The 13,809-nt window shown below is 48.1% G+C and overlaps 1 protein-coding gene across 1 annotated transcript; it reads left to right on the top strand.

Annotated features, from left to right (window-relative positions):
• The first annotated feature begins 4,999 nt into the window (after positions 1-4,999).
• Positions 5,000-8,903, top strand: cyb561 (cytochrome b561). Its single transcript, XM_030089831.1, has 6 exons — positions 5,000-5,128; positions 6,264-6,506; positions 7,874-7,972; positions 8,048-8,151; positions 8,293-8,450; positions 8,554-8,903. The coding sequence occupies exons 2-6, from the start codon at positions 6,302-6,304 to the stop codon at positions 8,744-8,746; spliced, it is 759 nt and encodes a 252-aa protein (XP_029945691.1). The 5' UTR covers positions 5,000-5,128; positions 6,264-6,301; the 3' UTR covers positions 8,747-8,903.
• Positions 8,904-13,809: the final 4,906 nt, after the last annotated feature.

Here is a 13,809-nt window from a genome sequence, read left to right as displayed (position 1 = left end):
TGATCGTGCAGTTCGACTTTAATCGCGCTTGTTTCCCCCTTTTTTCTGTTACTGATAGGAATTCCAGCTCTTTCAGAACAGTCGGGTCTAATGACTCGACTCATTAAAGAGTTGGATCTAAGGACTCGGTTCACGAAAAAAAAAATGTGATAATGACTCAGCCATTGACAGTATAAGATGACAGAGCATCTGGCTCCAAAAATGAAGCCTCCCCCAAAAGTGTCCAAAACTGCCAATATCACAGTGTCCACCAGGGGCTGCTCCAAAAAGGCTGTGGCTCTGTAGACTCCAATGAAACGTCATTAAAACTGGATCAACTGAGTTTCTACCGCTCAAAGTTGTTTTTTTTTTCATTGCATTTTATGTTCCAAAAGAGAGCCCAGGTAGTCCGTGTGAAAATAAATTTATATTGAATTATATATAGAGTGTTAAAGTTTTCACAGTGAGCTACGAGAGTAGCTACGAGATTGACCGGTCTGCTCTGGAATGATTGACGGGCCCTTCCAGCTTTCAGGAGCTTTATATTAAGATGAAGTTCTGCTCTAATGGTTATTTTCCACAGTTACTCGGCTTTGCTGACAAGTTTTAATTAATTTTTGGTTCACTGTAGTTCCTGGAATAAAACACTTCCAAAGGATTCTGTTATCCATGTTTTTCTGGAAGCAAATTTTTGCATTCATATGTAGTGTTAGCAGTAAATATGATGTGTAGTGTTCCCCAAAACCTGGCCATTTTTTCTGAGGTGTTGTGGCCTGAACATGAAATTTAACCGACTTTAAGCTAGCAGTGGTTTTCCTGGAACTTTGCCTCACTTTTGGAGCCCGGTTGTTTTGTCCCTCTTTTATACAGTCAATGGTTCTGCAGACCAGTTCTGGGTTGCACGAGTTGGACTGTCTCATAGCGTCTGGGTGGAAGACGTTAAGCGTGCTTCTTCCTTGCTAAAAGCAGGCATGGTCTGGACAGCAGCACTCTTATCCGGGGGATGTGGAAGAACACTTTCCCGGTGCTGATTGGAGACCTGCGTCCCTCTGATGGAGGCTCAGTCCGTGGACAGCATGAGGCTGGTAGCGGATCGTCACACTGGTCCTGGTCAAACACATTAACACTGTAAACAGCATTACTGACAAGTAAATGCAAGAAGGGGATGAGCAGACTCTACTTCCTGAGGAAGCTGAGATCCTTCAACGTGTGCAGCAAGATGTTGGAGATGTTCTCCCAGCCTGTGGTGGCCAGTGTTCTCTCTTTGCCGTGGTTTCCTGGGGGAGCAGCATTGGAGCCAGCGATTCCAGCAGACTCAACACACTGATCAGGAAAGCTGGATCCGTGATCGGCTGTGGTGGAGAGGAGGACACTGAACAAAGTGCTATCCATCATGGAGAACCCCGACCACCCTCTCCACCTTCTCCACCCTCTCCACCACTCACTGGACAGACCGCGGAGCTCCTTCTCCAGCAGGCTGCTACAGCTCCGCTGTCACAAGGACAGATACAGGAAGTCATTCCTGACACAGGCCATCACTCTCTTCATCACCTCCATCACATGCAGAATAAACTGCCATCATGATTTAAAGCTGATTTTACTGAAGCCTTTATTAGCTCCTCCTGCTCCTGCTCAAGGGCTCAGGGCAGGAACACAACGGCATCAAAGGGGTTCAAACCATGTGAAAAGAGTAAAGATGGGAGGAAATAAGAAAGCCTCACTCACAGTATGAGAGAAGGAGGAGGAGAAGGGGGGGATCATAGCACAGCTATAAATACCTCCCCACTCAGCACACAGAGAGGAGGAGGAGGAGGAGGAGATGGGTAAACACTGGGAAGAGAGGGAGCTGAGGAGAGAAGTTGTGGAAAGATGGAGGGAGGAAGAAGATACAGAAAGAGGAGCGAATGAGAACAGAGAGAGAGAGAGAGAGAGAGAGAGAGAGAGAGAGAGAGAGAGAGAGAGAGAGAGAGAGAGAGAGAGAGGAGGCTGCAGACAGAAATAAACGAATAAAGAGCTATTCTGGACATGATGTTGTTGCCATGGAGACGCTCCACAGGTGCCTTCTGGGTATTTTGTTTTTTGAAGGACTCTGCTGATTGGTGCAGCGCTGTGGAACAGGAGTTGAAGGTCAGAGGTCATCCTGCAGCTTCCCGCTTTGCTACACCTCCTCCTTCAGCTCCTCTCTCCCCCCCTCCCCCTCCCTCACCTCATCTGAATAGTCAACAAACAGGTTGAATACTTCTATAAATAGCTGGGAGCACACAGCCAAACGGCTGAGACTCCCGTCGCCCACACACTGAGCTGGGGGTGAAGAGAAGCTCTGATTCACCCCCAGACTTTCACAAACCTCCACGAGACGTTTCGGTCTTTTTCAGTTCTGTGTTTTGACTTTGTGCCGACGACGCTGCTGTTTATCGCCCCACTGGTTTGGTTAACGTGGCTGCTGAGCAGCTACTGTTTGCATCTGAAGTCATCCAGTCGCAGCGACAAAACTCAGACTTGTTTAGATTACGACCAGACGACGGGCACGCTGGTCTCCAACAAACAGAGCGTCTCAGGTCTTCTACGGGTTCCGCCATTGAGCTGGACGGTTCATGTGTTTGGACCAGCGGCGTACAAAGTGTCGTATAGTATTGTATAGAAAATGATAAACGATGGTGCAGTCATGATGGCAATGGGGCAGCATCAGGAGCATTTCACAAATAGCCCGTTGACTGGATAGCTGGTATAAAAGACGGACGAAGCACCTGACTCTAACGGTCAAGTCTATCTGGAAGTGTCAAAAACTTGAACAGTCAAACCGCAGACCAGGGGCTGGCTTCAAAAAGGCCGTGGCGCCAGACACCTCACTTCAAAATGAAAGTTTCTGTGGCTCAGGATGGTTTTTGTCGTTAGATTTCATGGTTCAAAAGAGAGAACAGATGGTCCATCCGACAATAAATCACTGAATAATTTTATATAGAGCGATAAAGTTTCATAACAAGGGGGCGTGGTTACTTGATTGATGGATCCTTCCAGGATATCAGGAGGTTATCAAGGAGTTGACTTTAACTTCTCCTCTAATTGTTATTTTCCACAGTTACTCAGTTTATTGAGCTGTGATAATTAGTTGTCGGTTCACTGTAACCATGACTAGTTCCTGGATTAACTGCATCAGACTCTCAAAGTGTTTTTCGGTAAGTAAATACATTTCATTTGCATTTTTTGGTAAATATTATGTGTAATGTTCCCCAAATGGGTCTTTTTTTTTAAGTTTAGCCAACTTTAAGCTGAAAATATGTGTTGTTTAGTTTTCCTGGCTCTCGTAGAGTTTTGCAGACCACGATTCTGCCGACCAATTGGCTCTCAGTCAGCCCCACCCCTTGTTGCTGTCCGACTCCGCCCCCTTGCTGTCTTTTTTCATGTCTGGCTCCAAAAATCCAAGATGGCAGCCTTCAATCGCTGGCTTCGTTCTCTGAGAGCAGAAACGTGCAGGTGATGTTACGCCCACATTCAATATAAAGTCTGAGGTGTGCTGAGTGGGTGGAGTGTTTTCCCTGAGGGGCGGGGCCTAATCCGTCTGTTTGCAGAGGGTGGAGGGTGGAGGCTGCTCTGCTCCTGCCGGTGGAGATGACCTTGTTCTCACTCCGTCCACCGCCGAGGTGACGGAGGAGTGTGTTCTCCATCACCAGGCAGACATGAGAAATGTGTATGTGTGTGTGTGTATATGTGTGTGTGTGTGTGTGTGTGTGTGTGTGTGCGTGCGCATTTTTCTATCCTTGTGGGGACCAAATGTCCCCACAAGGATAGAAAAACCTGCACGACGTGCCTTGTGGGACCTTTTTCCGGTCCTAAGTAGGAGAAACAGTGTTTTCTTGACCATGTTGTTGTTACTGAAAAAAGTAAAAGTGCAAAAACATTTCTTTAGGGTTAGGCTTTGTTGTGGTGTGGGTTAGGGTTAGGGTTAGGGTCAGGGTTAGGGGCTAGACATGAATGGGAGTCAATGGACGGTCCCCACAAGGATAGAAATACAAGACTGAGCGTGTGTGTGTGTGTGTGTGTGTGTGTGTAACGCTGAAGCAGAATGAAAAGCAGAGAGAGCTGCTGGGTCTTTCAAAGTTAGAGGACAAGAAATAAAAAGAGGAAGGAGGAGATGAGAGCATGTTAGAACTCTTTCTCTCTCTCTCTCTCTCTCTCTCGCTCTCTCTCTCACACACACACACACACACACACACACACACATTTACATGCAGCAAGAGGAGCAGTGGTGAGTCAGCCCCTGTGAGTCACTGGAGAAATCAGAAATGTCAGACACACACACACACACACACACACACATACATGCGCACGTGCATGCATACACGCACACAGTTGTGACATTAATGAGGATCGCCATGACAACATCTCCTTCACCACCTCCAAAAAACGTAGGAGAAGGAGAAGGTATGACGCATGTACACACACACACACACACACACACACAGGTCCCTCACACCTCAGGTTGAGCACCTTGCAGCCTGGACAGGCTGAGGCCACAGCCCCCCCTGGAGGACCGGGTGGAGAGGTGCATGCTGGGTAATCGACACACTCCTTTGGGGTGAAGCTCCTGTCCCCTCGGCCAAACCGTCCTCCGTCCCTCAGCCACACTGGACTGACTTCTGGAGGGAGTTAACCTTTGACCCTTTGATCAGGAAACAGAGCCCAGGTCCTGAGGAGGAGGAAGAGGAGAGCAGCCTTCATCCTGCAGACCCTGGTCAGGGGGGACCGGGACTCCCACACACACACACACACACACACACACACACACACACACACACACACACACACACACACGTCACATCTCCTCTTATGAGGTAAAAGGATTCAGACACATCCTCCTCTTCCTCCTCCTCCTCCTCCTCCTCACCCCCTGGTTGCCATGGCAGCGACCTCCACCCTGCTTGCTGACAGTCCTCGTGGCGTCAGGCTGACGTGAGGCATCAATTCACTTTTTCATATATTTTTTATTTTTTCACTTTTTGACGAAGCTCAAATCACTTAATCAATTCACCACTTTTGGAGGCACATGACGCACGCACGCACGCGCACACCAAAAACAAACACGCGCACCCGGAGGAGGCGGGTCTCTGCAGGACTTCCTCGGCGGACCAGGCAGCAGCTCCAGCTCGCAGTGAGTATCATTCACCTGAGCCTCCGTTTATCCCCTCTCCTCCCGGTCCGGCACGCGCCTCAGTCTGACCGCGGCTCGCGCTGACAGTGAACAGGTGACAGGTGTCTCGGCTGCGCGTCGCGCCACGCCACGCCACGCGGGCGCTCTGTGCGCGTTTAGCGGTGAGCGCGCTGAGCTGCGCGTCCGGATCCGGAGACTCAGGGTCCGGATCCGGATGCAGACTCTCCGGGTCCAGAGGGTTTCGGGACTCCGCTGTAAGGAAGGCTGGTTCTGTCTGCATGTCCTCACGTAACTCCACACACACACACCACACACACACACGCTGCTGTTTCCTGGTAGTCAGGTACACACACACTCCGTCATTGTTCATGTGTCTCTATCAGCTGATCAATGCTTGAAGAGCGTAAATAATCTTTGTTCAGAGTGACTCTGCTCTTTTCTTTCATCTGGACAGAAAGTTCATTTCTCTCAGACAAATCAACTTTTTTTTCTTTTTTTACATTTCACTACAATAATAAATAGAACTGCGTGTGAAAAGTCGGACTGAAATATATGAAAATAGCAGTGAATAATTCAGTCCAGTCCGGTTTAATATGATTCAAGTGATGAATATTAGATTAAATTTAAGATTCTGAGGAAAAGCCTGCTGAGATGATAAAGTCCAACCGGAAAAGAAAACAGTCCGAAAAAACTTAAAAATAGGAAATACTGGAACCCTCAGTCCATTATCTTTTTATAGATATAATTCAATCATTTAGTAATTCTTTGTATTTCAGATGAAGTAAACTGCAAAAATCTGAACTAAATCCATTTATTTCAGTATAAAGTTGATTTTTATTCCATCTGAAATGTGAGAGCATGAACTGTCATCTAGCTCATCTGGGCATGGTGGCGGCAGCATCGTGGTTTAAAGCTGCCTGGGTTGAGGAGCCACTTGCAGGAATACGGTTTTAAATCTGTGAGAGCGTCCGCGCTTCTGGACCGAGTCAGGACGAGAGGAGGACGTTTCCGTGGACGTCTGTGTGTCTGAAAGCAGCAGAGACGGGTCAAACTCGATTGTGGCGGTTTACGAAGTGACGCCGGGCGCCACGTGACGCGGCGCCCGCCCCGGCTGTCCGCTCTGCTCTGCTTCCAGACCTCTCCGGCCGGCGCTCTGCTCCTCTGCCTCGGATCATGGACGAGTCGCCCCCCCGTCTCCGCCGCCCCGCCTTCGCCGGCCTGGTGGGGGCGTCGCAGCTGCTGGGCCTGGCGTCGGTGGTGCTGACCGGCGTGTGGATGGGCCACTACCGCGGCGGCTTCGCCTGGGACGGCTCGGCGCAGCAGTTCAACCTGCACCCGCTGTGCATGGTGCTGGGGCTGGTGTTCCTGCAGGGCGACGGTGAGTGACCGCCAAACGCCGCCGAACGCAACCGCGATCGTTCTGCTTCCTGACTTTATTTATGCAGCAGTTCTCATGCAAGAAAACACTGGGAAACTGGAAATGTTCGGTGTTCGGTGGAAGCAGAGCGATCGGTCTGAAAGGAGAGCGTGTGCCTGTTAGCCTGGAGCGACTGCCTGTCTGATTTAGCGCTACGCTAACACTGACCAGATCCCGCCGGTCCGGTCAGACCCTCGGAGGACGGCGCTCTGCGTCATTGGATCCGCCCGCCTGTGTGTGTCTGACAGGAAACCTCGGCAGGGAAACGGCAAAAACGGCCGATCGGCAGCTTTCAGGCGTGGAGTAGACGTAGAGGAGAGTGGCGTTCCCCCCATCGGCCCCTCTCTGCTCTTTGAATACAGATTAAACATCGGCGCAGGTTCCATCCTGGAATCAGTCTTCTCAGATCAACACCAGATAATAACGGTTGAGGACTGGATACTGAAGTTTTACTGATGATGTTGAAGTTTTTCTGGGTCCTGCGCTTTCCTTCCCCTTTGTTTCTTTTCTTGCTTTTAGTCACATGAGCATCTGCGGCGTTTCAGGAGGCTAACTAGATTTATCTGTTCCTCCTGTGAATCTGGAGAAAGAGCTCAGCTTTGCTGGAAAACCTTCCAGACCGAACTGAACCTGGAGCCTGAGGATTCCCAGCACCAGACCACTGAACCGCGGTCGTGTTATTTTTCTTTATAAATGTTGAATTGTTGTCTCCTGCAGACGCGAGCTTCCTGAAACGAGGACAAAGTGAGATTTCCACTCGCTTTGTTTTCAGCCCCTCTGCTAATAACGACGGTAACCTGGTTAGCTCAACCGCTGGCGAGCCAGATCACATTAGGGCGATAAAATCAAAGGTCGCCTGGGCATTAGATAGGTCCTGAGGGGCAGGAGGGGAGCCGGAGGGGGGCAGGAGGAGGCGGTGGGGGCAGGGGGGGGGTCCACCATCTCATCAGTGTGAAGACTGATGGAGACCAAAGGAGAAAATGAGCAACAGTAACAATAAAAGCGTCTTTGTTAATGTTGGCAGAAGCCTGTAAACACTGAGAAAACACAAAGTTCTTCAGTGTCTCTCAGTGTTTTCATTGTGTTTTCAGCTTTTCACAATAAAATAAAGCTGCTCTTAGAAATATGGAGAGACTGACTGAGTTTAGAAAGTTTTCAAGCAATAAATCATAACTCTGAAAGATCAGACCACCAGAGGGTCTACTAAAGGACCCTATTGGTCCAGTACCTTGTCCACTGATCCAGCAGCAGTCCAGTGAGGAGCTGTCTGAGGACTAACCTGAAGCAGACCCAGACCATGACCGGGTCTCCGTCTCGTCCCTCCACAGCCATCCTGGTCTACAGAGTGTTTCGTAACGAGGCCAAGCGGACGGTGAAGGTGCTCCATGGCGTCATCCACCTGCTCGCCCTCATCATCAGCGTCATCGGTGAGAAACCCGGACCCAAACTGTCCCCGAGACTTCACGGTAAACCGGAGCTTGTCTTTTCAATCGTGTGCGCAGGTTTTGTCGCCGTGTTCGATTTCCACAAAGCGGCCGGGATCCCCGACATGTACTCTCTGCACAGCTGGTGCGGCATGGCGACGCTCGTCCTGTTCTGCCTACAGGTACGCTCGCGCCCGCTAGGCGCCCGCTAGGCGCCCGCTAGGCGCCCGCTAGGCGCCCGCTAGGCGCCCGCTAGGCGCCCGCCAGGCGCCCTCGGCTCGGCCATACCGTGAAGGGAGACACTGACGCTTGCTTTTCCCCAGTGGGTCCTGGGTCTGAGCTTCTTCCTGTTTCCCGTGGCGTCGGCGTGGCTGCGAGCCGCCTACCTGCCCGTCCACGTCTTCTGCGGCCTGGTTCTGCTGGTGATGGCCGTCGGCACCAGCCTGCTCGGCATCGCGGAGAAACTCCTCTTCAGCATCGCGTACGCCTCAGTTCAAACTGTTCCCTCTGCATCAAATCGGAATTTCTGTGTCAATGACTGACTTTCTGTTCCGACCTCGCCTCGTCGATCTTTCCCGATCCAGGTCGACGTACTCGCAGTTCGCCCCCGAGGGCGTCCTGGCCAACGTCCTGGGCGTCCTGCTGGTGTGCTTCGGGGTGATCCAGTGTTACCTCGTCACCAAGGACGAGTACCGACGGCCACCGAACCCGGAGGAGGAGTCTCTGTCCGTCCACTTCAAGACGCTGACGGAGGGCGCCTCGCCAGCCACGCCCTAAACCTCAAAACGTGTCCCGACTACACGCTGTGGGAGCATGGACGCCTGAGCTACGGCCACGCTTCCTCAAATACTGTTTGTGTCTGTTGTTTGTGTCGTAACGTTGAGTTTTCGTCACTTAATGTAGCAGCAGGAAAAAAAAAAAAGATCTGCACAGATGTTCTGCCTTGGTTGCCTTTGTTCTGTCAGTTCGTAGAACCTATTTAGCCTTAAAAATGTTTTAAAGGTGCATTTTTCTTTAAAACAAACTTTGTGCCTGAAAGATGAGCTCGGACCTCCTGGACGACCGTCCACGTTGATGCAGGAAGCAGTTCTGTCAACATGGCCGCCAAAGACCTTTCTGTTCATTTCCGTGAAAATAAAAAACCTGTTTTCAGCAAGCCAAAAAGATAAGAATCTTTTCAAAAAATAATCTGCAAATAAACTTACAGCAAGACAAAATCATCTCTCTTCATTTAAAATGTAGTGAAAGCTTCAGGGAAACTCACATAGGCCCAGGCCCAGGCCCAGGCCCAGGCCCAGGCCCAGACCCAGACCCAGACCCAGACCCAGACCCAGACCCAGGCCCAGGTGAACTCTGTATGCTGTTGTCCAGTGTCTGTATTTGACTTTTGCCTTAGCAGTTTAAAATGTGTTCATCTGAACTTTCTCTCAACGTGTTTTCATTTCTTTTTAATTTTTAACCTTATTTTTATAGAATCATATTTCACAGTATATAAAGTGTAGTAATGGTATCGTAAATATCGAACAAGTTTTCATTTGAGACGTCTGAAAGAAACCTCACAGATTCACTCACATCTTTTATCGTCGAGACAAACACAAATAAAACGTGTCTGAAATGACTGAGCCTCTAATTCCGCTCTAAACCAGATCAGCTGGGACAGCGGGTTGTCTTCCAGTCCGACAGTTAGCGGTTCGATCTCCTGTCCGCAAATCAGGGCGCCAGATCCTAGTCAGAAACAGACGTCAGTGGTGTGAATAAAGTTGTTTTTCTCTTAACGTGTTTAATTATGACATAATATTTCAAATAATCTATTCAGACTGCTTTTCTATACCGAGTTGGACTTAATTTATTCTAGTTTTCAGAAGATCTATTTTGCCTGTTTTTCCACACTCTAGACTTGTTGTCTTCTGGTTTTCTAGCATTCTGGATTTGGTGTCATCCGATTTTCTAGAGTTCGGGGTTTGATGTCATCTGGTTTTCTAGAGTCCGGACTTGGTGTCTTTTGCTTTTCTAGACTCTGGTCTTGGTGTAATCTGGTTTTCTAGATTCCAGATTGGGTGTCATCTGACATGGGGTCATCTGGTTTTCTATAATAATTATAGTAATAATAATAATAATAATAATAATAACTAGAACTGCAAGCAGTGCTCATAGGGGGCCAAGCCTCCCGTGCAACTCGGACCCCGGACACAGCGGAGCCCTCAGAAGCTCGCCACGAGGGACCCCGGGCTCGGGGCGTGCGTCGGGACACGAGCCGACGTCTAACCCCCACCAGCAAGGCCCACGTCACGCTCACCATACGCAGTGCAACTCTGATCAACTTTCACGTCACTTGATGTCTCTGTTTGCTGCGCCTCCCTTTTCGCCAATTTTGACCAAAGTTAACACACAGCCTCTGGCTGAATCACACAGAAGTGAATTGAGTTCAGTGTTGAGAACTCTGATGTTTTAACCATACAGAAACTGCTTTGAAAAGAGTAAATTACTCAGAGATCATGCCGTTTCCGTCCGTCTTTCAGACACCAAGTTCCTACCATGAGTTGCTGCTTGGTTTTAGTCATGTCAGGTCACTGAGCAGACACACAGGTTGTTTTTAATATTGTCAGTGAAAAAAGACAGTATGACATTGTAAACACAATACAGTTGATGTCAGAGTGTTACATGCACTTGTAAAGAATATAATGTCATGGCTCTCTTGACTTTCCAGTCATTTCTACAACTCTGATTTTGCTCTGATAGAGTGATGTACTCTATACACAACTTCACCACTTCCTGAACTTAAGGATTTTCCTTGTTTCCTGTCTTTCATGATAGGAAAAGCTGATTAATGCAGGTGTGTCTGACCTCTGTAACAACTTCAGACACACCTGTATTAATCAGCTCATCCTGTCACGAAAGACAGGAAACAAGGAGCCTCCTGAAGTTCAGGAAGTGGTTGAGTTATGAATAGAGCCTATTGGACCAAATACTTCTTTGTCACAAAAAGATTCATGAAGTTGTTCATTTGCAATCTCTCAGTTCACACAGACAAAGCCTCCTTTCACTACAGGTACTGCTCACAAACAGTAAACTCCACCATGTGGCGACTGTTGGTTACTACACCTTTACTGGTTATACCCCTAAATGAACTATGCCTGTTTATTCCCCTTTTTTTAGTGATTTAGTAGCAGAAGTGGGCATGGCCTATGTCCCATGATGCCACTGTGCTAATGGAACATGTCGACATCAAGTTTAAGAAGATGTGATTTGAAAATTAAAAATTAAGGGTCAAAATGCGTTTTCATGAGTTATAGCGCCACCTAGTGGCCAATGTTCACCAAAATGGGCTGATAGACCCACAGTCATATGACAACCAAGCATCTCAAGTCTGGTGGTGTTAGCATTTATTATGACCAAGATCTGTGAAGCCTTGTGTTTAGCTAGCTAGCTGGTAAAGTTTAGTCAAGCCCACATTACGCATATTTTGTCGTAGCAAAATTCTTTTGATAACGTAAGGTCAGACCCTACTGAAGACTTTATCTGCTGCTTTTCATGCAGATCGGACAAAGCCCCCAGACGGAGTTCGGAAAAGTATGTTTTTTGGTTTTTGCTATCTCGCGAAAACAACTAAAGACATAAATGGGCGTGGCCTAGCCCAAATGATTCAGTTCTACTCAGGGAATTAGAAGATGTAAGTTTTTGGCATGTGCGACATATGGCGTGGGAGTTATAGCCCAAAACGCATATTCATGAGTTATGGCGCCACCTAGTGCCCAATGTTCACCAAAATGGGCTGATAGATCTACAGTCACATGGCAACCAAGCATCTCAAGTCTGGTGGTGTTAGCATTTATTATGACCAAGATCTGTGAAGCCTTGTGTTTAGCTAACTAGCTGGCAAAGTGTAGTCAAGCCCACGTTGCGCATATTTCGTCATAGCAAAATTCTTTTGATAACTTTAGGTCAGACCCTACTGAAGACTTTATCTGCTGCTTTTCATGCAGATCGGACAAAGCCCCTAGACGGAGTTCGGAAAAGTATGTTTTTTGGTTTTTGCTATCTAGCGAAAACAACTAAAGACATAAATGGGCGTGGCCTAGCCCAAATGATTCAGTTCTACTCAGGGAATTAGAGCACGTAAGTTTTTGGAATGTGCGACATATGGCGTGGGAGTTATAGCCCAAAACGCGTTTGCATGGCTTATAGCGCCACCTAGTGGATGATGAAATTGATTTTTAGCGTAGTGGGTTGCGCCAAGGTTCTGAACCTTCCCACTCAATTGCAATGCCCTCCCATGTACGGTTGGGGCTGCAGTTGGACACCATTAATAGCCCACGCCCACTTTGACCAATCAAGATTAACTTCAAGATATTACCTCAGGAGTGAATTAGGATCATACCTACCAAGTTTAGTAAGCATCGGTCATGCCGTTTAGGAGATATAAATTTCCCATCTTTACAGCGCCACCTAGTGGCCAGTGCTCGCGGTATTGGGTTAATCCACTCACAGTCACATGGCAACCAAGGATCTCAAGTTTGGTGGCGTTTGCATTTATTATGACCAAGATCTGTGAAACTTTGTGTTTAGCTAGCTAGCTACTAAAGTTTGGTCAAGAACAGTTTGCGCATATTTTGACGTAGCAAAATTCTTTTGATAACTTAAGGTCAGACCCTTCTGAAGACTTTATGTGCTGTTTTTCACGCGGATCGGACAAAGCCCCTAGACGGAGTTCGTAAAAGTATGTTTTTTAATTTTTTCGATCTAGCAAAAAAAAATCATAGGCGGAAATGGGCGTGGCCTAGCCCAAGTGATTCAGTTCAACTCAGGGAATCTGACGATATAAGTTTTTTGAATATACAACATACGGTTTGGGAGTTATAGCCCAAAATGCATTTATGTGGCCTATAGCGCCACCTGGTGGTGGATTATTTTGATTTTTTGCGTCCTCCGTCGGACCATGGTTTGGGACCAAGCCACCAAGTTGCACCGCCCTCCCATGTACGGTTTGGGCTGCAGCGGGACTTTTACACACGGAAAAATAAAAATAACTAGAACTGCAAGCAGTGCTCATAGGGGGCCAAGCCTCCCGTGCAACTCGGACCCTGGACTCAGCGGAGCCCTCAGAATCTCGCCACGAGGGACCCCGGGCTCGGGGCGGGCGTGGGGACACGAGCCGACGTCGAACCCCCACCAGCAAGGCCCACGTCACGCTCACCATACGTAGTGCAACTCTGATCAACTTTCACGTCACTTGATGTCTCTGTTTGCTGCGCCTCCCTTTTCACCAATTTTGACCAAAGTTAACGCACAGCCTCTGCTGAATCAGACAGAAGTGAATTGAGTTCAGTGTTGAGAACTCTGATGCTTTAACCATACAGAAACTGCTTTGAAAAGAGTAAATTACTCAGAGATCATGCCGTTTCCGTCCGTCTTTCAGACACCAAGTTCCAACCATGAGTTGCTGCTTGGTTTTTAGTCATGTCAGGTCACTGAGTAGAGACACAGGTTGTTTTTAATATTGTCAGTGAAAAAAGACAGTATGACATTGTAAATACAATACAGTTGAGGTCAGAGTGTTACATGCACTTGTAAAGAATATAATGTCATGCCTCTCCTGACTTTCCAGTCATTTCTGCAACTCTGATTTTCCTCTGATGGAGTGATGGACTCTCTGCACAACTTCACCCCTTCCTGAACTTCAGGAGGCTCCTTGTTTCCTGTCTGTCATGATAGGACAATCTGATTAATGCAGGTGTGTCTGACCTCTGTAACAACTTCAGACACACCTGTAGCAATCAGCTCATCCTATCATGAAAGACAGGAAACAAGGAGCCTCCTGAAGTTCAGGAAGTGGTTGAGTT

This window comes from Salarias fasciatus, chromosome 4 (assembly GCF_902148845.1).
Source record: "Salarias fasciatus chromosome 4, fSalaFa1.1, whole genome shotgun sequence".
Lineage (NCBI taxonomy): Eukaryota > Metazoa > Chordata > Actinopteri > Blenniiformes > Blenniidae > Salarias > Salarias fasciatus.
Note: the sequence above shows the minus strand (reverse complement) of the source record. Positions and strands in the feature narration are given on the sequence as shown.

Coding starts and splice junctions, on each gene's coding strand:
- cyb561 (XM_030089831.1), top strand. CDS start 6,302: ATGGACGAGTCGCCCCCCCGTCTCCGCCGCCCCGCCTTCGCCGGCCTG. Junction 6,507..7,873: donor GGTGTTCCTGCAGGGCGACG/GTGAGTGACCGC, acceptor GTCCCTCCACAG/CCATCCTGGTCTACAGAGTG. Junction 8,451..8,553: donor AAACTCCTCTTCAGCATCGC/GTACGCCTCAGT, acceptor TTCCCGATCCAG/GTCGACGTACTCGCAGTTCG.